Here is a 22,245-nt window from a genome sequence, read left to right on the forward strand (position 1 = left end):
TTTGAGAATTCTTTAATATTCTAGTCTTTTGGATATGTGATTTGCTCATAGTTTTCCCCTTCAGTAGCTTATTTTTTCATCCCCTTAGTAGGTCACGGAGCAAAAGTTTTACTTTTGATGAGGTCCATTTTTCCTTTTATGGGTCATATATTAAGTGTCAAGTATGGAACCTCTTTGTCTAGCCCTAAGTCTTAAAGACTTTTCTCATTTTTTTTTCCAAAAAGCTTTATAGTTTTAACATTTAAGTTCATGTTTTCACCTATGTTTGACCCAGTTGCTTCAGCACCTTTTGTTTAAAAGGCTGTCTTTCCCCTATTGAATTACTTTTGTGCCTTTGTTAAAAATCAGTTTGACTTGTCTTGGTGTATTCTAGAATGTCTGTTCTGTGATCTATGTGTCTATCCCTCCACCAGTACCACACTGTGTTGCAAATATCAATGTAGGTAGACTTTATTCTTTTTCAAAACTGTCCTTTTCTTTTGCCTTTCCATTCCGCATAAATTTTAGAATATGCTTGTCCTTGTCTACAAAAAAACCTTGCTAGATTTTTATGAGAATTATGTTAAATTTATAGATCAGTTTAGGAAGAACTGACTTTTTTATGTTGAGCCTTCTCACCTTTGAATATGGTATGTCTCCCCATTTATTTCGGTCTTTCTTTTACCAGACATTTGATAACTTTTATCATACTGATCCTGTACATATTTTCTTTGGAGTGATTATAAATGGTATTGTGTTTTGAATTTCTTTTCTGTTTTTTAATACCAAGCAAGAGTTCAGCAAAATAGAACTCTACAATGTGTCTTTTGAAGCTCTGGCCCTTTCAGCTTACTCCTACCACTAATATTACTTAGTGCTTTAAAAAATTGAAGTAAAAACAGAATATTTAGTTTTATTAGTCCATCTTTCCATTTTACCCCAATGTAGAAATAATCCCTTTTATGTCTAATCATTATTGCCACTTGTAAACTAAGATTGGAGAGTTGTTGCTTGCTTTATTGATAAGGGAGTTCATTTCACTGTTGGATAAAAGATTCTCACTGTTCACTTTGCTGTTGATTCATGGCCATTGAAGACCACTAACTTTTTCCCCTGCTCTGCATTTTCTCACCTTTTCTTCTCAATGCAGGGATCTAGTATCCATGATGTGCTCATTCTCAGATGCCATCATCTTAGGTCTGGATTCTTTATTCTGTCATTCTCCCAGATACACATTAAGTGTATGTATATCCAGTGTCCAGTGACACAAACCCAGACACCTGAAAGGGACGGTAATGCAGAACCAGAAAGGTGCCTAAGGAATTCCACTAGTCTGTGGGGGAAAAGTGACTTGTCTAAATGGTATGAAGGAGATCACCAATAATATATCAACCTTCACTAAGCATTTTTAACTGAATTTTAAGATGTAACTTAAAATACTTCTACAAAGGAGGAAACTGGAGTTGTTTTCTTTTTTAAATATTTATTTGACTATGTTGAGTCTTAGTTGTAGCATATGAGATCTCTGATCTTGGTTATGGCATGTGAATGCTTAGTTACAGCATGTGGGATCTCAGTTCCCTGACTAGGCATTGAACTGTGGTCCCTGCACTTGGAGCACAGTCTTAGCCACTGAAGTCCTGAAACTGGAGTTTTGATTTCCCAAGTTCACCCAGTTAGCAAATGGTCCAAGGATAATGTAGACTCCAGAATCCCAAATTGTGTTAATTAAGATTCAGGAACCAAATTTTAATCCTAAACAATCAATTTCTGTAATAGGGTAGAAGAGTGGAACAAGCTCTCTGAGAACTTATTTAGCATTCCAGACTCTCAGAACTGAATCTTTGCCTGGTTTGAGTACCTTTGAGTACCTCTTAGTTACAATACATGTTTTGGCAGCAGCAGAACAAGTACATATACAAACAGAACTCTACTGAAGGGTAGAATGATTCACAATAAAAAGTGCAGAAGTATGGGTTTTCAAACGGAAGAGAGCACACTTTTAAGATGAAATTAATGAAGGCTTTAAAGATTAGACAGTATTTATAATGACTGGTAGATAAATAAGACATTCTTTGATTGTAATTTTTATTATATATACTCAGCACAGTATTCAATGCTCATTTAATATGGCTGTGTCTGTTCATAAGTATAAAGCATTTGAGCAACACTAATTGTGCATTATTAAATTTCAACTGAAAAACCATTACGTGGTGAATCAATATCTTTGAAAATTTCAGATAAAAGAATTTTCTTTGGGGAAGCATACAATGATAGGTATTCAATTTTTGTTAATTTTAGGACATAACAATACTTGAGAAGGATAAACATACCTAAAATAAAATGACATTTCATTTTATACTTTATTTCAATACTATTTCAACCACTTATTATCTTGACATTCACAGAAAACCAATCATTAAGGATCCAAATGCAAATCATAGTGAAATTCTAGGCCTTAGTTAAATATTTTAGTATTTTAGAAGTTTATATGAGTAAAAAGTAAAGATAAAATAAGCTGTCAACTGACAGTTTACTCACTTTTAGCATAATTTTAATGTCAAAACTTAATACTACACTAAAACCAGATGATGCAGATAAACAATAAGCTTTTAGAAATATTAAAGAATTTAGTTCTTTGCATACAAATTTTACTCTATGGTTAATACAGGTAACATGCTTCTTAAATAATCTGTTTTAACTTTGTCTATAAAAATAAAATTGTCCTCAATATCCCTAAATTCTTTGTTTTCTAAATAAGGCCTTTATTATATAATAGAAGTTACTGAATCAAAGGTTTAAAAAATCAGTGGCACAAATCAAATGCAGATGATGTAACGAATCCATTGTTAGGTAAAGAATCAGAGCACAGCAAGTACAGTGACCAGCCACACAGAAGAGGTAGAATTCTTAGTCACAGTTTTATAGAAAAGGTGCAGTAGTTTTTATCTGTACTGTTTTATCAGCTAAAGTACTTTACGTTCGCTTCTCATTATTAGTTCATCAGAAGAGGAAAAAGCTCTTTCTAAGCAAAAGTCTTCCTGGCCCTTGTTTTGCATATGTTAAAGGGGCTACTCCTGTACACTTAAAAGCATTTGCTTAGCCAATTAAGGTAATCACCTAAACATGGCATTTATCTCATTTTAAAAAAGCCTCAGAGTTTGAACTAAGTTTCTATTCTCCCAAGAAGAATAGAGGGAAATATGTAAGATGGAGGGAAATATCTCTCATTTTGTACCACTTGATTATATAGATGAAACCATCATTGTCTCTGGATATTATTATTGCTTATTAAGAATTCAGCAGTACTAACCAACTGTACTCAGGTTTATCAGCTGATTGTTTTTAACTCTTATATTACAAGTGGGTATAACCTAAAAATTCTGTTTAATTCATTATACTAGTACTTGATTAAGACATGATGGCAAAGACTATACTATAGGGTTGTTCACATATTGAGTGTTGAAACTTCTGTAGGTTTTCAATTTTTATTTGAATGCCAATAAATAAAGTGATCAGAAAGGTCATTTATGAAAATTACAATGAAAACTAATAAATATTTATACTAGTAGGGCTTATACCATATTATACCTAAATACTTATAAATGATAATTTAAAACAATTGTTAAAAAATAAAACCTACAGTTTTCTAACAATTAACTGGAAATTAATCTCATGGTTTATATTAGGATTGAGTGATTATGATAAGCCAGATTCCAGATACATATTAAGTAAACTTAATTTTGATAAGATAGTCTTGTTTCCCTAAATTCTTTAATATTGACTTTTTTTTTATGATTTTTGAGAACTCACGATATTTACTTAACATTAGGTCTAAATTCTTTTAGCAATATTTCCATCACACTGCTGGTATTAATATATCATCTAAGTCAGTAAATACATTAAAACTAATGTAACACTGTTGATAATATAAAAATAAAGTGATTTCCCCTCATTTAATTTAAAAATCCTATATCTTAGTTAACTATTAGAGAGAATGTATCCTTCTAGAAATTGGGAACGATCTTTATTCACTTCAAAGAGAAAATCTGTCCTATTTTTGATAAGTATGCTCTTAGTATTTTTAAGAATTATTCAAAAAGTCAGCTTTTGGGAATGTAGGCTAGGTATATAAAACTAATACTTTTGTTAATATTTTAATATATTTGGTTATAAAAAATCCCACATACCTTTTTTTCACAGCTGTGTTTCTATATACATTTAGGAGATACATATGTAAAAAGAGAAAAGTTGAGTTTTTGTTTTCTAAAGATATCCATGATTGGATAATTCTCATATGATTTATAATTGATATACTGAAAAACTTCTACAATTAATTTGTAATTGCCACATTTACAAAGAAAATGCTGGGTAACAATCTTCTAAAAACATTGTTCAGTGTTACATTTAGGCCTAAAAAGTTCATTTGTTTAAATCACCTAATGACATTTGCAAAACTTTTGCAAACTTAGGAAACTACTGTTATTAACATGGCTTCATTCATTTATACCTGCACAATATTTGCAATACACTTAAGTACAACTGGAACAGTAAGATTACTTGCACAGATGAAAGTTAAGCCTTTCCTTTCATATTAAAATTATACTTATTTCACACTTAATGGTAATGCCTGAAAATGTTTTGGAAAAAACTTAATTGTCTTGACTGTAACAGTTTATTGCATTTTTCTGCCCCTTTTTGTGAATGTTAAGTACTCTGGAATTTTAAGTTCTACTTTTCCTCTTATCTTCAAATAGACTCTTTAGCATATACACTTGAATGGCTGACACTACAACCATTACCACTAAATTAACCATAGACCAGAAATTGACTCTATCAAAGTTGCTTTCTTGTATGTTTCGGTCACGTGCTTCAAATGCTCTAAGCAGAGTTTGGATGTGACCACTTTTGCTTAGTCTGGACTTGATGCTGTTGATAGACTCCTGGAGATAAATAAAATAATTTTATTGTAAAAGAATGTTCAGTAATTTTAAGTTAATTTAAAACTGTGCTTCACTGTACTCTTACTAGTTTAATATCCAAAAACAATTTTAATTAAGGGGTAGGTTACTACTTAAGATTTACCTAAAGATCTTTACTACATAAAGTTTATGTAATAGTTATCATGATATATTTAAATTATTGTTTATAATTATTCTAAAAGAGAACAAAGCTACTAGGAATTGAAAATACTATGAAAATACGTTTGAGTACTACAGTGCCAGTAATTTTACATACATTATCTTGTTAGCCCTAACAACCATAAGAAATGTTTTTATTAAAGAAACGTTCCAAGATTACATTCATAAAACAAGCTTACCAAGATGCAGTCTGAGTTGCACATCTGAAAAAATTTTTTTAGTAGGGTCCTGGTGAGAAGTGATTTAAAAACTATAAAAGGTTTACATGAATACAAGGTAAAATTGAGATCAGAAATTATGTTAAAGTATTGATGGCATAAGTTAAGAAAATAACAGAAACAGATTTTCCTGTATAGTCACCTTACTTAAAATCCTCATTTAAAAGCAAAAAATATACACAAAATTTCAGAGTGCTCTGCTAAGCCTACGAAACTACAAAGTAGTATATTTGTCATATATGTGTATTTGTAAAGCAATGGTAATCTAGTAATGCAAATATTTTCCAGAAACATATGAGATTGAGATCCCTAAATGAAAAGACCATGCATAGTTCTTTTCAATATCAGATGATGACAGTCAAGTATAAAATTGTTTATTCAAGTTTGCTGCTGTGATAAAAAATTTTGATGGGGGAGTGTAAATGGAAAAACTCCTGAAAGACACTTTATTTTTCTTTAACAAAGACTAAGTATTTTAAGCCATGTTTAAATCTGAACTTTCTGGTCATTTTGTTTAATTGTGAATGAAGTCAATTTCTTGAGAATTCAGTGAAGTATTAATACTAATAAAATTTACAACTACTTGTATTTTGTACTTGTTGGCAATATAAATTTAAAATGGAAGAATATATTAATATGATTGAGATTTTTTAAATGAGTGGGAAAAAGACTGGATTTCTATCCATAGTAGTGAGACTATGGATGCATCATTTCCATTTTAAGCCAGTTCCTTATCTACGAGATGGAATAAAAGGGGAAAGGGAGTTTGGAGCTGGACTAATGATAACTAAGTCTTCTTCTGAATCTCAAATTCAACTGAATTCAGTATACATATGAGATGATGAGATCAAAACTGTCATGGTAAGTATTCCTGGTAATCAAGCTTAATCGTTTCAGTTTGTAGTCAGTTAACACCAGTGGTAAAGGTAAGAAAACTAACACTGTGTGCTAGATGCTGTTTTAAGCGTTTATAGATAGGCCGTATCCCCATTCATCCCCACAACTCTAGAGGTGGTACCCCAAGGGAATAGGACACCACGGCTTAGAAGGCTTGGTCACTAAGGAATTACACATACGATATGATCATTTAATTTTCCGACTTAGCTAACTGATCTTACAATATGTCTCTTTTTTTATAATTTGATAGTTTTCTTAAGAAACCTCAACATGATCACACTGTAAAACATGATCACAGTATCACACTATAGAAAAAACAGTTCAGGTTATGAGTATGAGAGTTATATATAACAGTTTCAAATTTGGAATAACATTATTTCTCCTACAGAAAGTTCTGTAACAGGAATATATGCTGTTTATAAATACTGCTGAATAAATTCTATCATTTGATTACATCTAGTTGTGGCTGAAGGGTAATGACCTTTCTCCCCAACACTGGCAATATAATCATTAGTAAATGGGTTCATATACATGCATATTTCTTTATGCATGTTTATGACAAATAAAGCATAAAGCAATTCAAGCAAAGAAGCTTTTATTCCTGAGGGTAGTGGCAGTTTCTGATAACTACTAGGTTTGGCTGAGTTATGTTAACAGCGTTCCCCAAATTAATCAAGTGATACCAAATTTCACGTTATAAAATCTGTTGTGGGGGAAAATTTCTGTATATTTTAAGTGTTTAAAAATTGCTCAATTTTGTGTGCAAGCATTCTGCAGATCATTACAATCCTCTGTTTGAACATACTAAGTTCTGTAGTTAGGAGCGTGTGTTCAAATTTGAGTTTCCCTCTCTGGTTCTGTGACAATTACCAAATACCCCTAATCCTTAATTTTCCTCATTGGAAAATGGAGTGGATAATCCTCACAGAATTAAGTACGGATTAGGTAAGAGAATGTAGATAATACCTAACTTAGTGCCTATCACATGGTAAAAGTCTCTAGATGTTGTAACTTTTTATTATTTTATTCTAAAAAAAAACCAAACTATACTGACCAGAATGTCCTCCAGTTTCATATCCAGCATATCTGTGCCAGTAATGTATTTCTTCCAGTCCTCTTGTTCTTGCTCCTGTTCTCCCATATTATCCAGGATTAATTCAAAGAAAATCACCTTCTCAGAAATGGTGCTGAATGTATTGTCAAAGCAGAACATGTAATCACCAACTTCAGTCTCTATCCTGTATTAAAAAAAGAAACTGTCCTCAGCTATCTGTACTTCCATCTGGGATCAAAGAAAAACTATTGTAAAAGAAGAAATAACATGATTTATAATTGGAGAGCTTACTGACAGACCTCCGTAGTATTGAAAGATAACTTATAATTTTTAAAGCAGTAACCTGAAAATAGATATTCACGTACTTGCAATTTAAATGTGCTTAACACTGGAGCAGGATTAAAAACCTACATAGGATACCTCAGAGTGAACCTTAATATTTACGTATTATTTAAAGTAGTTTATAATGAGTTCAACTCATATGGAAACATCACTACAGACCTCCACTTTTGTGATTAATTTGTAAAGTGAGATTTTTTTTTTTTAATTTTCAAAACCAATGGATTTTCCTAAATGCTTCATTCTAGGCCCCTCTGGATTAAGTACATAATTATAATACAGTTTACAAATATTAGGAATGAGTTCAGTGGCAAAGAACAAGAGCATTACTCATAGTGGCATTACCTTTACTGAATAAATGCCACTCGTAACTTAAACGATCTTGATCTTCACATTAAAGATTATTGGCCTAGGCAGAGTTAATTTAGCAAAATCATTTTCTAATAATTTTTCTGTGGAGAAAAGTTTTAACAAACTATTTACACAGGCTAATGACATTTACTACTGCTGGCCACAAAACAACAAAGTTCAACAAAGGTTTTGTTGTGACTATTCACGAAGGTTGGTCTAAATTGGAAGTTTCCTTATCCAGTATGCTGGATCGCTTAAATTTTGGGGTAGATTACATCATTTTCTATAGCCTTCTGAGCAACATGTGATTCTCATCTTTTAAGCCATCTCCATCTCTCCCCCCACCCCTTATTTCTGACCTAGGTTTGTTTGGCATAACATGTAAATAGCAATGTGATTTGATTTTAGCATATATCACTATTAATAAAAATAGCCAGTACTTAAATACCTCTTCATAATTTACACACTGCTTTCACACATTGTTTTTAATCCTTGTCATCCTATTTGAAAGTAAGCATAATTGACCTTTTCAAGGCAAGTAAAATAAGGTTCACATAGACACAAGTTTCTTGCCCCCATCACATAGCCTGTTCTAAGCATAGATGAAGCTTGAACTTTTGACCTTCAGTTAATTGATCTTTCTACAATACTGCTAGAAGCCTTCTGTATTCTTTGCAGTGTCCTTAATTATGACATACCTTCCCTGGTATGACATACCTTCCCTGTACTTCCCTGGTAGTCCATGTTTAGAATCCATCTACTAATGTAGGGCACCTGGGTTCAATCCCTGGTCTGGGCAGATTTCACACGCCACGTAGCACCTAAGCTTGTGCATCACAACTACCGAGCCTGCACGCTCTAGAGCCTGTGCTTTGCAACAAGAGAAGCTACCGCAATGAGAAAGAAGCCCGAGCACAGCAACGAAGAGTAGCCCACAATTAGCAAAAGCCGGTGCACAGCAATGACGACTCAGCACAGCCAAAAATTAAGTAATTTTTTGAAAAGTTAATATAGCTAAAGATGAAATTTCGTTTTAGTTTTTAGAAAGTAGATTTGTAAATTTGGTATAGTGATTAAGAGTAAGTTGCTGACTGGTTTTAAATCCTGGCTTTGCTATTCGTTAGCTGTGTAACCTGCAGCACTTTACTTAACTGCTCTATGCCTCAGTTCCTTCATTGTTAAGATGACAGTAAGGACCATTGGGAAGAATAAAAAAAAAATTAATACATGTAAAGTGCTTAGAACAGTGACCTGACATATCAAAAGAACTCTTATAAACTCATTCTTTTTTCCCAATGGTTTAATGAGAGATAATTCTATGTGGTCACTCACCTAGAGCCAGACATGCTGCAGTGTGAAGTCAAGTGGGCCCTAGGAATCATTACTACAAAGCTAGTGGAGGTGAGGAAATTTCACCTGAGCTGTTTAAAATCCTAAATGATGATGCTGTTAAAGTCCTGCACTCAATAGGTCAGCAAATTTGGAAAACTCAACAGGGGCCACATGACTGAAAAAGGTCAGTTTTTTCCAATTTAAAGGGCAATGCCAAACTACTGTATAGCTGCACTCATTTTACATGCTAGTAAGTTTATGCTCAAAATCCTTCAAGCTAGGTTTCAGCAGTATATGAACTCAGAAAGTCCAGATGTACAAGCTGGGTTTCAAAGAGGCAGAGGAACCAGAGATCAAATTGCTAATATTGTTGGATCATAGAGATATCAAGAGAATTACAGAAGAACATCTGCTTCTGCTTCACTGACTACACTGAAGCCTTTTTTGTAGATCACAACAAACTGGAAATTTCTTAAAGAGCCAGGAGTATCAGACCACCTTACCAGTCTCCTGAGAAACCTGTATGTGAGTCAAGAAACAATAGTTAGAACCGGACATGGAACAAGTGGTGGGTTCAATATTGGGAAAGGAGTATGACAAGACTATATATTGTCACCCTGCTTATTTAACTGTTAAGCAGAGTACATCATGTGAAATGCCAAGCTGGATGAATCACAAAGCTGGAATCAAGATTGCCAAGAGAAGTATAAACCTCAGATATGCAGATGACACCACTCTTCAGATGACAGAAAGTGAAGAGGAACTAAAGAGTCTCTTGATGAAGGAGAAAGAGGAGAGTGAAAAAGCTGGCTTAAAACTCTATTCATAAAACTAAGATCATGGCATCAAGGCCATTACTTCATGGCAAAGAGATGGGGAAAAAGTTGGAAAGAAACAGTGACAGATTTTCACTACTTTGGCTCCAAAAGCACTGGGAATGGTGACTGCAGCCATGAAATTAAAAGACACTTGCTTCTTGGAAGGAAAGCTATGACAAACCTAGACAGCATATTAAAAAGCAGAGACATCAATTTGCTAACAAAGGTTTGTATAGTCAAAGCTATGGTTTTTCCAGTAGTCATGTACGGATGTGAGAGTTGGAACATAATCAAAGCTGAGTGCCGAAGAATTGATGCTTTCAAATTGTGGTGGCGGAGAAGACTCTTGAGAGTCCCCTGGACTGCAAGGAGCTCAAACCAGTCAATCCTAAAGGAAATCAACCCTGAAAATTCATTTGAAGGACTGATACTGAAGCTTCAGTACTTTGGCCACCTGATGCAAAGAGCTGACTCACTGGAAAAGACCCTGATGCTGGGAAAGATTGAAGGCAAAAAAAGGGAGCGGTAGAGGATGAGACAGTTAGATGGCATCATTGACTCAATAGCCATGAATCTGAGCAAACTCTGGGAGGGAGTAGAGGACAGAGGAGCCTGGTCACAAAGAGTTGGATACAACTTAGCGACTGAACAACAATTCTTTCCAAGAAAGCCGTAACATACCTTTTCCCCCCTAATCTCTAAATGAAAGCAGAAAATGGGAGAGTAATTAAAATGGACAGAAATTCTATACATTTTATATATTCTGAAATTTAAAGATGAACTTCATTTTTGGCTCTTGTTCATATACCTATCAAAGAGAAAGCATAGTTAATTCTGGTATAGCCACCTTAACTGACTTAAAATTACCACTTCTCATTTTATTTATCAGTAGTTTATGCAATTTTTTTTTTAGAACTCTGCATAGGTAAAATGGCATTTTTGAAAGCACACTAAAATGAGTATCTTAGAAAACTATGGTTGAGACATTTTCCCACCTCGTTCACTCATACATGTATTCATATTTACTGAGTAACAATTATATGCCAGGTACTTTGGTTAACAAAGACCAGTGATTATAAATAGCTAGTACTTACACAGTGCTATGTGCTAGAGATGTTCTAAGCACTGTATAGTAGAAGCAAGAATTTTGGTTCATTCTGCTTCCTCCTAATAAACCTATATGCCTGCATTCTTATTTAACTTCTCTAAGCCTCCTTGTCTGTAAAATGGGAATTGGAGAATCAAAGAATCTATCTCTCACAGTGGGTTGGAATGATTAGTTTCAGTTCAGTTCAGTTCAGTTCAGTTCAGTTGCTCAGTCATGTCCGACTCTCTGTGACCCCATGAATCGCAGCACGCCAGGCCTCCCTGTCCCTCACCAACTCCCGGAGTTCACTCAGACTCACGTCCATCGAGTCAGTGATGCCATCCAGCCATCTCATCCTCTGTCGTCCCCTTCTCCTCCTGCCCCCAATCCCTCCCAGCATCAAAGTCTTTTCCAGTGAGTCAACTGTTCGCATGAGGTGGCCAAAGTACTGGAGTTTCAGCTTTAGCATCATTCCCTCCAAAGAAATCCCAGGGCTGATCTCCTTCAAAATGGACTGGTTGGATCTCCTTGCAGTCCAAGGGACTCTCAAGAGTCTTCTCCAACACCACAGTTCAAAAGCATCAATTCTTCGGCACTCAGCCTTCTTCACAGTCCAGCTCACATCCATACATGACTATTGGAAAAACTATAGCCTTGACTAGACGGACCTTAGTCAGCAAAGTAATGTCTCTGCTTTTGAATATGCTATCTAGGTTGGTCATACTTTTTCTTCCAAGGTGTAAGCCTCTTTTAATTTCATGGCTGCAGTCACCATCTGCAGTGATTTTGGAGCCCCCCAAAATAAAGTCTGACACTGTTTCCACTGTTTCCCCATCTATTTCCCATGAAGTGATGGGACCAGATGCCTTGATCTTAGTTTTCTGAATGTTGAGCTTTAAGCCAACTTTTTCACTCCTCTTTCACTTTCATCAAGAGGCTTTTTAGTTCCTCTTCACTTTGTGCCATAAGGGTGGTATCATCTGCATATCTGAGGTTATTGATATTTCTCCCGGCAATCTGGATTCCAGCTTGTGCTTCCTCCAGCTCAGCGTTTCTCATGATGTACTCTGCGTAGAAGTTAAATAAGCAGGGTGACAATATACAGCCTTGACGTACTCCTTTTCCTATTTGGAACCAGTCTGTTCCATGTCCAGTTCTAACTGTTGCTTCCTGACCTGCATACAGATTTCTCAAGAGGCAGGTCAGGTGGTCTGGTATTCCCATCTCTTTCAGAATTTTCCACAGTTTATTGTGATCCACACAGAGGCATATAAAATGAAAAGTCTAGTTTATGGCAAATATTGGACACTCCATATTTGATTTTCTTATTCCTATATACTCACAGTTTAAACACAGTAACAATACTGAGTAAACAAAGTGCTACAGTAAAATAATACAATGAAACAGAAACACTGGTGAGATGATAAAAAGAGAAATGAGATACAATATATGGTCTTTTATCAAATTTTAAACTGGGGATTATAAAAAGCATTTTCTATAGGGTTTCCTGTGGTCAGGTCTTTTACTTTCAGGTCTTCTAATTATCTAAAAAGAGTGACATTTGAAGAAAACCAAAATTTACACACACACACACATAAACATGTATCACTGTACTGTTGTTTTAAGAAAACTACTGGCAAAAATGATATAGCCAGCAGTTCAAGATATATACCTGGAATAGTAACTTATAAGAGAAAAAGCCTGTGGTGGCCAGAAAGGCAGGTTTTAAAATGCCTCAGTAGACTGAATGCAGTACCTGTGGTATACTCATCTCATTAATCAAAGCAAAGCAAAAACTCGGTCAAATCAAAAGAAAATACCTAAACAAAAAGACGAAAGATGAATTGATGACACTTTAGTTTGAGATAGATCACCGAAAAGGACTGTTTAAAATGTTCACATGGAATCATTTCATGCTAATATTTAGTATCAAATGTGCTAAATTTCCCTGTTCCCACTGGTATTCAGTTCATGGAACCCAACTAAGAGATTACTTACGTGTGAACTCCATCTGATTTTCTTTGTTCAAAAACTAAGGTTTTTCCTTCTGGAGAAGCAAGATGGAAATCAATATCTAATCCTGCTCCATCTAAAACCTGCAGAAAGGCAAAGAAGAGAAGAGCACATTTTACAAATGCTGAAAATAAAATGTAGATAATATGATGAGAAGATTTCATTTCTAAACCTTAACAAGGGTAAGAAGATCAACACACTCATGTTAGAGCTAGAAAGGAAAGACCATTTTTTTCCATTCCATTCATTTTTGGAACTTGTCCCTTTCTTGCCATTTCCTGCTGCCTTCACTTAAATTTAGGTCTTATGAGTATTAATGAAATAATCTCCCTAAAACAGTACCTTCATCGAGAAGCCCTATGGATTAGAAAGAAACACAGAAAGGAGTTCAATTTGTAGACCCTTTTCCTTCAGCAATTTGGGATTTGCTATGTAACTTTTCTGAGTTTGTTTCCTCCTCAGTATTAGCTACTTCTCAGCCTGGAACTCAAGACGTTTATGATCTGACTCCAACTGACTTTTTCAACACATCACCTATTATTTCCCAGTATGAATTATGTATTCCAAGTAGGCTGTTTACTTACTGGCCTAATAATTCAGCTTGTTCCTTTACAATTCCAAAATGTCATGATGATGATGATAGCAGCTAACAATTATGGCTTATGCCACACATTGTTTGAAGTGCTGTATGTGGATTAATTTATTTCTAACAACAACTCTAAAACATAGGTTCTATTATTGTTTTCATTTTAGCGAAAACAACCAAAACAAACACCCCTTTCCTCAAGAAAATTTTAAAAACCCTCAAAAAACAGGCACAGAGACGGTTGCCTAAGGTGAGATAGTAAATTAGTGGTATGGTCACAATGTGAATTTAGCAATCTAACTTCAAAGGCTACTGTTTTTCTTATATAACTCCATTTTCTTTTTCTTCATGGCTTTAATGGAATAATAGATTACCTATTCTTGTGCTCTACTTACTGACCAACAGAACTGGTTTCAAGTGGCTAGCTAAATACACACAATTCTTTTTCCTCTTTAAATCCCCGTGAAATGAAGAAAAGATAGCAATATAATCCATAACAATACTAGAAATCTAGGAAATCTGTTAACAGATTTGAAGAGTAAGAACTTTCTAGAGATAGTCCACTGAGCAATGAATACATCCAGCTACCAATATCTATTAATTTCAAAATTCTAAAAACAGAAACACCAAATATTTGCTGAAACTGCTGCTGCTGCTGCTAAGTCGCTTCAGTCGTGTCCAACTCTGTGCAACCCCATAGACGGCAGCCCACCAGGCTCCCCCGTCCCTGGGATTGTCCTGGCAAGAAAACGAGTGGGTTGCCATTTCCTTCTCCAGGGTTTCATGTTATACATAGTGTACTAGACAAAAACTGTTCTGCATTTCTTTTCTCTATCTCGTCATCCCACTGCTTTTCTCCCTTTCCTTTTCACTGTGTCCCCAGCATGCAATGAAATCTGTGCATGGGTATTCCATTCTTTGGGGGGCCCAGTGCCGCTCAGCCTGTGGGATCTTAGTTCCCAGGGACTGAACCTAGTTCTTCAGCAGTGAAATCATGGAGTCACAATCACTGGATCACCAGGAAATTCACAGGGGTATTCCAGTTTTAATAAATTCACGTTTTCTCTCAAACTGTTCTCAGAACACATATTCAATCTGCTTGCTTTAATTAAAGCCTAATTCATGGGGTGGCAAAGAGTCGGACATGACTGAGTGACTGAACTGAACTGAACTGAACAGTTAGGTAAGGAAGAGAACCTCCATGCCTGTGAAAGTGAAAATGTTAGTTGCTAAGTTGTGTCCAACTCTTTGCAGTCCCATGGAATGTAGCCTGCTAGGCTCTGTCCATTGAATTCTCCAGGATAGAATGCTGGAGTGGGTAGCCATTCCCTTCTCCAGGCGATCTTCCCAATCCAGGGACTGAACCCGGGTTCCTTTGTGGCTCAGATGGTAAAGAATCTGCCTGTAATGCAGAAGACCGAGGTTCAATCCCTGGGTTGGGAAGATCGCTTGGAGAAGGAAATGGCAACCCACTCAAGTATGCTTGCCTGGAGAATTCCATGGACATGTTATTAGCTTTTCTCAGAGGATCAAATTTTGGAAAATAATGTAAACAAATTTAAAAATATGTTTTCTCAGATAAATGTAATAATATATATCCTCAGAGAAATTTAAGAATGTAAAAATCAATAACAGATGAAGATGCTGATATAAAAAATTCTTAGAAAAACCCAAAATGTGATTGCCCAAATAAAGCCCAAATGAATAAAGCCTTAACAACAGCAGAATAACATGGAGAGAGTCTAAAAATCAGAGAAAAGGAGCCAAGGAATTCTCAGAACAAAAAAGTATAGATAAGAACAATGCAGGAAATGGTAAGACCTTGTGAAGGACAGAGCTAAAGATTTCAAATAACCACCTAATAAGCATCCTACTGACTTCCAAAGGATTTGAAAAGAACCACCTAGAAACTGAAGTAGTAGTAGAGAACTATAAAATAACAAGAACAGGGATAGCATCAGCATTCTCGCACATACACTAGATGTAAAAATCACATGTAGTCAATGTTCCCAAATAAAATATTATGGAAGAGAAAGCAAAAGATAAAAACCATTTTCTGATATCTAAGGAATCAAAACATTCTAAAATTACTAAAGTTTCTCCTCCAAAACCCCAAAGTCATATCCATTAAATCAAAAAATAAGTGATATGACAAAATTAAGCATAGACTTCGGTAAAGCAAAACATATTATTGGTAATGACTGGCAGGCTTAAAAGGCATTTTAAAATATACCAGCTAATTTTAAAATACACAAAATACCTATTTAAAATAAACAATACCATAAATCTAAATTAAACTTCCTAATGATTTCAATGGGTCAGGATGAATGAGTCCCATTTTACCCTGCCTGTCATAGTCTTTCAGTCCCTCAAAGGTATTCTTCAATCTTCTGCCTCAAAGCCTTGGATTGCCACATGCTGTTCTTTTTACCTATCACCTTGTTCCACCCCCTTATCCCTAGTAAGCCTGATTATTCACAGATCTGAAATCTACTTCTAGGATGTCTTCTTTCAATTCCCAGATAAAATCAAGTCCTTCTATTAAACTTTCTCAAGCTTATACAGGTAGCTTCATAGCAACAGAAATCAGACTGGGAGCTGATTATGGCTCAGACTTAAATTGAAGAAACTGGGGAAAACCACTAGAACATTCAGGTATAACCTGAATCAAATCCCTTATGATTATACAGTGGAAGTGAGAAATAGATTTAAGGGACTAGATCTGATAGACAAAGTGCCTGATGAACTATGGACGGAGGTTCGTGACACTGTACAGGAGACAGGGGTCAAGACCATCTCCAAGGAAAAGAAATGCAAAAAAGTAAAATGGCTGTCTGAGGAGACCTAACAAATAGCTGTGAAAAGAAGAGAAGCCAAAAGCAAAGGAGAAAAGAAAAGATATACCCATTTGAATGCAGAGTTCCAAAAAATAGCAAGGAGAGATAAGAAAGCCTTCCTCAGGGATCAATGCAAAGAAATAGGAAAACAATAGAATGGGGAAGTCTAGAGATCTCTTCAAGAAAATCAGAGATACGAAGGGAACATTTCATGCAAAGATGGGCTCAATAAAGGACAGAAATGGTCTGGACCTAACAGAAGCAGAAAATATTAAGAGGTGGCAAGAATACACAGAAGAACTATACAAAAAAGATCTTCACAACCCAGATAATCACGATGGTGTGATCACTCACCTAGAGCCAGATATTTTGGAAAGTGAAGTCAAGTGGGCCTTAGAAAGCATCACTATGAACAAAGCTAGTGGAGGTGATGGAATTCCAGTTGAGCTATTTCAAATTCTAAAAGATGATGCTGTGAAAGTGCTGCACTCAATATGCCAGCAAATTTGGAAAACTCAGCAGTGGCCACAGGACTGGAAAAGGTCAGTTTCCATTCCAGTCCCAAAGAAAGGCAATGCCAAGCAATGTTCAAACTACCGCAGTTGTACTCATCTCACAAGCTAGTAAAGTAATGCTCAAAATTCTCCAAGCCAGGCTTCAGCAATACGTGAACCATGAACTTCCAGATGTTCAAGCTGGATTTAGAAAAGGCAGAGGAACCAGAGATCAAATTGCCAACATCCGCTGGATCATGGAAAAAGCAAGAGAGATCCAGAAAAACATCTATTTCTGCTTTATTGACTATGCCAAAGCCTTTGACTGTGTGAATCACAACAAACTGTGGAAAATTCTGAAAGAGATGGGAATACCAGACTACATGACCTGCCTCTTGAGAAACCTATATGCAGGTCAGGAAGCAACAGTTAGAACTGGACATGGAACAACAGACTGGTTCCAAATAGAAAAAGGAGTACGTCAAGGCTGTATATTGTCACCCTGCTTATTTAACTTCTATGCAGAGTATATCATGAGAAATGCTGGGCTGGAGGAAGCACAAGCTGGAATCAAGATTGCCGGGAGAAATATCAATCACCTCAGATATGCAGATGACACCACCCTTATGGCAGAAAGTGAAGAGGAACTAAAGAGCCTCTTGATGAAAGTGAAAAAGGAGAGTGAAAAGACTGGCTTAAAGCTCAACATTCAGAAAACTAATATCATGGCATCCGGTCCCATCACTTCATGGGAAATAGATGGGAAAACAGTGGAAACAGTGGCTGACTTTATTTTTTTGGGCTCCAAAATCACTGCAGATGGTGACTGCAGCCATGAATTAAAAGATGCTTACTCCTTGGAAGGAAAGTTATCACCAACCTAGACAGCATATTAAAAAGCAGAGACATTACTTTGCCGACTAAGGTCCATCTAGTCAAGGCTATGGTTTTTCCAGTAGTCATGTATGGATGTGAGAGTTTGACTATAAAGAAAGCTGAGCACCGAAGAACTGATGCTTTTGAACTGTGGTGTTGGAGAAGACTCTTGCAAGTCTCTTGGACTGTAAGGAGATCCAACCAGTCCAGCCTAAAGGAGATCAGTCCTAGGTTTCATTGGAAGGACTGATGTTGAAGCTGAAACTCCAATATTTTGGCTACCTGATGCGAAGAGCTGACTCATTTGAACAGACCCTGATGTTAGGAAAGATTGAAGACAGTAGGAAAAGGGGATGACAGAGGATGAGATGGTTGGATGGCATCACCGACTCAATGGACAGGACTTTGGGTAAACCCTGGGAGTTTGTGATGGTCAGGGAGACCTGGCATGCTGCAGTTCATGGGGTTGCAAAGAGTCGGACACGACTGAGCAACTGAACTGAACTTGTATTAATTTGATTAACGTCTATCCCCTTACTAGACTGCAAGAGTACACAGAGTATACTATTACTCACCATTGTTTCTACAGTACCTAGCATAAAAGCTTATAGAAACTAAGCACTCAATAATAAAAAATTAAAATGAATGATCTATTTTACTCATAAGATATATATGTATTGACATTTAAATATTCCAAGAACTTAATATATAATGGGACTGGTCAGGTACCCTAAAAGTGTCCTCCTAAACCTGAAAAGTGTGAAATGGTTAAAATTTTTAATATGTCACAGTAAACCAAGGGCAATGTCTAGAAAGTCTGTTACCTGACATTTTAAAAATGAAAACAAAACCCAGTAGCTTGTAGTTATTGGAAAATTAATCACAGAGTTGGAAAATGCAAGGGGTTGAAGATTTCTACCCTACAACCCCTTGCAACATTGTCTAGGACCCCAGACACCAAATGATTTTAATTCTTTCCTTAATCATAACAGTTTAGACAGAATGCTTTAAGGGAACAGTCTTTTTGAGTGCTTAGAGATGCCAAGTACTGATATAAAGCTAACCTACTATATATAAAGCTCGAAAAATGTAAACATAAAAAAGCTAACATATATTGAACTTTTACTATCTGTTTGGGGTGGTACTGAACACTTATTAACTGTTTCAAATCAACTCTTATTATTATTGTCAATATTTTACAAGTGTGGGGTTAAGTAACTTGCTAAAGGTCACAGAAGTGGTAAGTGCCAGAGTCAAGATTTCGACCTAGGCATTTTTTTCCTGTACAGTTGGAGCTGTTAATCCTAAGAGGTCAGTTGTTTACCTTTATTTATCTATTTTTTTTTAGGTCATGCTGGCATCTTAGTTCCATGACCAGGGATCGAACACAAGTCCACTACAGTGGACGCGTGAAGTCATATCCACTGGACTGCCACAGAAGTCCCAATTTTTTTCCTAATACCTGGGTAAATACTGATGAATTGAACAATAAAACTTGTTTCCTTATCTAGACTATTTTTCTAACCCTGTAGTTGGTTTCCTTACCTCTAATTTTGCCCTCCTTAAATCCATATTCCACACTGTAAAACATTTTTGACTGTTACCACATTGCTTAATCTTCAATAGCCCTTATACAGACAAAGGTCAAAGCTACTCAACATAGTACACAAGCTAAGATTCATGATCCAGCCTCCTGATCTCTGCAATCTCTTTTTCTTCTATTCTCACCCTAGACTTTATAGTCTTAAGAGGTCCAGCCCTTAAGATCAGCACTTGTAGTGTCCAGTACATATTGCCCACTGCTAGAACAGTAACACTGTGCATTTTCAGAAATGCCTATTCATTTTGTTCCTTTTCCTAGAATGCCCCATCTTCCCTGCATTCCTGTTTCACCTAAGCATGTTTCTAGGTTCCTATTTATTTTCTCCAAGAATTCTTTTCTGAAAACCAGAGAAGTCCTTCTCCAACAGCATATAACCGTACTTTATTTTCCAGGCAAGAACACGGGTGGGTTGCCATTTCCTATTCCAGGGGATTTTCCCGACCCAGGGATCCAACTTGCCTCTTCTGAGTCTCCTGCATTGGCAGGCAGATTCTTTACCACTCTTCTACCTGTGAAGCCCCTGTTTATAAGCCAGTAACCTTTAAATATTAAGATCCCTGAAAAGGGCTCTTTCTTTTGTTTGTTCCCTCCTCTATGTCCTCGCTGCCAGGCATTACTGGCACGTGGTAAATCTTCAGTAAATTAAGTTTTGAACTGAACTGAAAATCAGGAAATGCTGAGCTCCTGCCTCCGCTTGGCTCACTGTGTAATTTTAGATACTTTATGCTTACCTTGTGCATCTATGATGCTGCTGCTTAGTTGCTCAATCGTGTCTGACTCTTTGTGACCCCATGGACTGCAGCCTGCCAGGCTCCTCTGTCCAAGGGGATTCTCCAGGCAAGAATACTAGCATGGGTTGTCATGCCTTCCTCCAAGGGATCTTCCCAACTGAGGGATGGAACCCAGGTCTCTTGCATTGCTGGCAGATTCTTTGTCGTCTGGGCCACCAGGGAAGCCATATTCATCTATAAATAATCTAAAGTTTCTGCAGATGAAGATTCTAAATAACTTTATTTTGCTCTAAATGTGACAGTACCTGTTATTGAAGAAGATTCTCTACATCAAATATAAAAAACATCTGATTAAACATTAGGTAACATGAAAAAAGTTGAAAGATGGACCACATCAAGGCATTTTTCTTTTTTTTTGCAGTGCTACCTACAAAAATCGAAATTTGTCCTACTGGAGCTAACGATTTCTTCTAAGAAATTACCCTCTACCAGAGTGACTACATAAATTAAGGCAATTCCCTATAACATCACACTGTTATTAAAAATAAAATAATGATATGGGAGAAATGCTTAGAATGCTGAAGAAAAGATTACAGAGCTTTACTATACAATTAGATCTTATTTGGTTTTTAAATAATGAGTATATATATAACTAAGAGGGCTTCCCTGTTGGCTCAGTGGTAAAGAATTCGCCTGCCAAGGCAGGAGATGTTGGTTCAATCCCTGGGTCGGGAAGATCCCCTGGAGAAGGAAATGGCAACCCACTCCAGTACTCTTGCCTAGGAAATCTCACGCACAGAGAAGCCTGGCGGGCTACAGTCCATGGGGTCGTAGGGTCGGAGACAACTTAACGACTGAGCACACGCACAAACACAGACGCACACATACAACTGGGAAGGAAATTCACCATTAAACACACCAAACACCAATAGCCTCTTTCAAAGTATTCCAAAATAGGATTTAGTGATAATCGCATGGTCACAATTCAAAAATCCTTAACTGAAGAAGTAACTATAGATTTATAATACCGAAACTGAGGGTTGGGGGCGGTGATTAAAGCAACTGTCATTTTGTCCAGTGATTAAACAGAACGTGTATTAGGCCTGAATTGTGAAATTTCCGGTACTGGCGCGCGTAGTGGCTAAAAGGACATGGACGAATCTTTAAACAAAGAGAAAACCCACCGACATCACCAGAGCTGGCCCCTTTCCCACCGGAGGAAAGGGGAGAGGGCGGGTAGTCAATTCCAGATCCCGCCTAACTTCTAGTCCCCAGTCCCTGAAGAACAGCGCCTCGCGAGCCGGCGAGCAGCTGCCCGGCTTCCGGGCGGCCCTCGCCTCTTTAGCAGCCGGGCGGTCCCCAAAAACTTTCTCAGCGGGTGAGAGGCGACGACGCGCAGTTAGGCTAAAGGAAGGAGGCTGGCTCAACATCTACACTTACTTGGTACTCGATCTCCAGCGAGGCCTTCAGGGGCATGGGCTGGTAGAAACACTCCTTCTGGCCCGCCGGAAGTGTGAACGTGAAGTCGCTGTCTAAGGAGGGAGTGAAGCCGGCCGCCCTAGGCAGCAGCAGAGCGGCCAAGAGGACCACGGGGAAGGGTAGCCAGGTCGTATCGCCCATCCCTGCCTGGGCGATCTCGGGCTGGGAAAGGCGTTGAGAGGCGTGGGTTATCGGCGCTTATGCTCCGCTTTTCCTTTCAGGACTCCTCGTGGTTGGCAGGCAAACCTGGAGCCTGAAAAAGCTCCAGGTGAAGGCCTAGTCAGAGGGGTGTTTCTCAGAGAGGGAAACGCCTGTCTACAAAGCGCAGGGACTGAAGGCGGAGCCAGCAGTCCTTTTCCACACCCTCCTAGGTCTTGGCAGGACCGCCTGACACCCAGACCTCCGCAGCT

The 22,245-nt window shown here is 37.0% G+C and overlaps 1 protein-coding gene across 2 annotated transcripts; it reads right to left on the reverse strand.

Annotated features, from left to right (window-relative positions):
* On the reverse strand, positions 2,004–22,244 carry TMED5 (transmembrane p24 trafficking protein 5). Of its 2 annotated transcripts, XM_005678095.2 has the most exons (5): positions 21,797–22,216; positions 13,215–13,312; positions 7,290–7,473; positions 5,300–5,348; positions 4,861–4,922 (listed from the first exon to the last, which is right to left on the reverse strand). In XM_005678095.2, exons 1-5 carry the CDS (start codon positions 21,974–21,976, stop codon positions 4,861–4,863), a joined length of 573 nt encoding a protein of 190 aa, XP_005678152.1. In that variant the 5' UTR covers positions 21,977–22,216. The 2 variants fall into 2 exon arrangements, with proteins under 2 accessions (XP_005678151.1, XP_005678152.1); XM_005678094.3 differs by lacking the exon at positions 5,300–5,348 and having other exon boundaries at positions 2,004–4,922; positions 21,797–22,244.

The sequence above is a fragment of the Capra hircus genome, chromosome 3 (genome assembly GCF_001704415.2).
Source record: "Capra hircus breed San Clemente chromosome 3, ASM170441v1, whole genome shotgun sequence".
NCBI classification, from domain to species: Eukaryota; Metazoa; Chordata; class Mammalia; order Artiodactyla; family Bovidae; genus Capra; species Capra hircus.

What these genes read in the sequence shown, in the direction of transcription:
- TMED5 (XM_005678094.3), bottom strand. Translation starts at nt 21,976, where the DNA reads ATGGGCGATACGACCTGGCTACCCTTCCCCGTGGTCCTCTTGGCCGCT. An exon ending in CGCTGGAGATCGAGTACCAA is followed by an intron (nt 13,313 to 21,796) that starts GTAAGTGTAGAT and finishes GCCTTTCTGCAG; the next exon opens with GTTTTAGATGGAGCAGGATT. An exon ending in TGAAACTGGAGGACATTCTG is followed by an intron (nt 4,923 to 7,289) that starts GTCAGTATAGTT and finishes ATTTATCTCCAG; the next exon opens with GAGTCTATCAACAGCATCAA.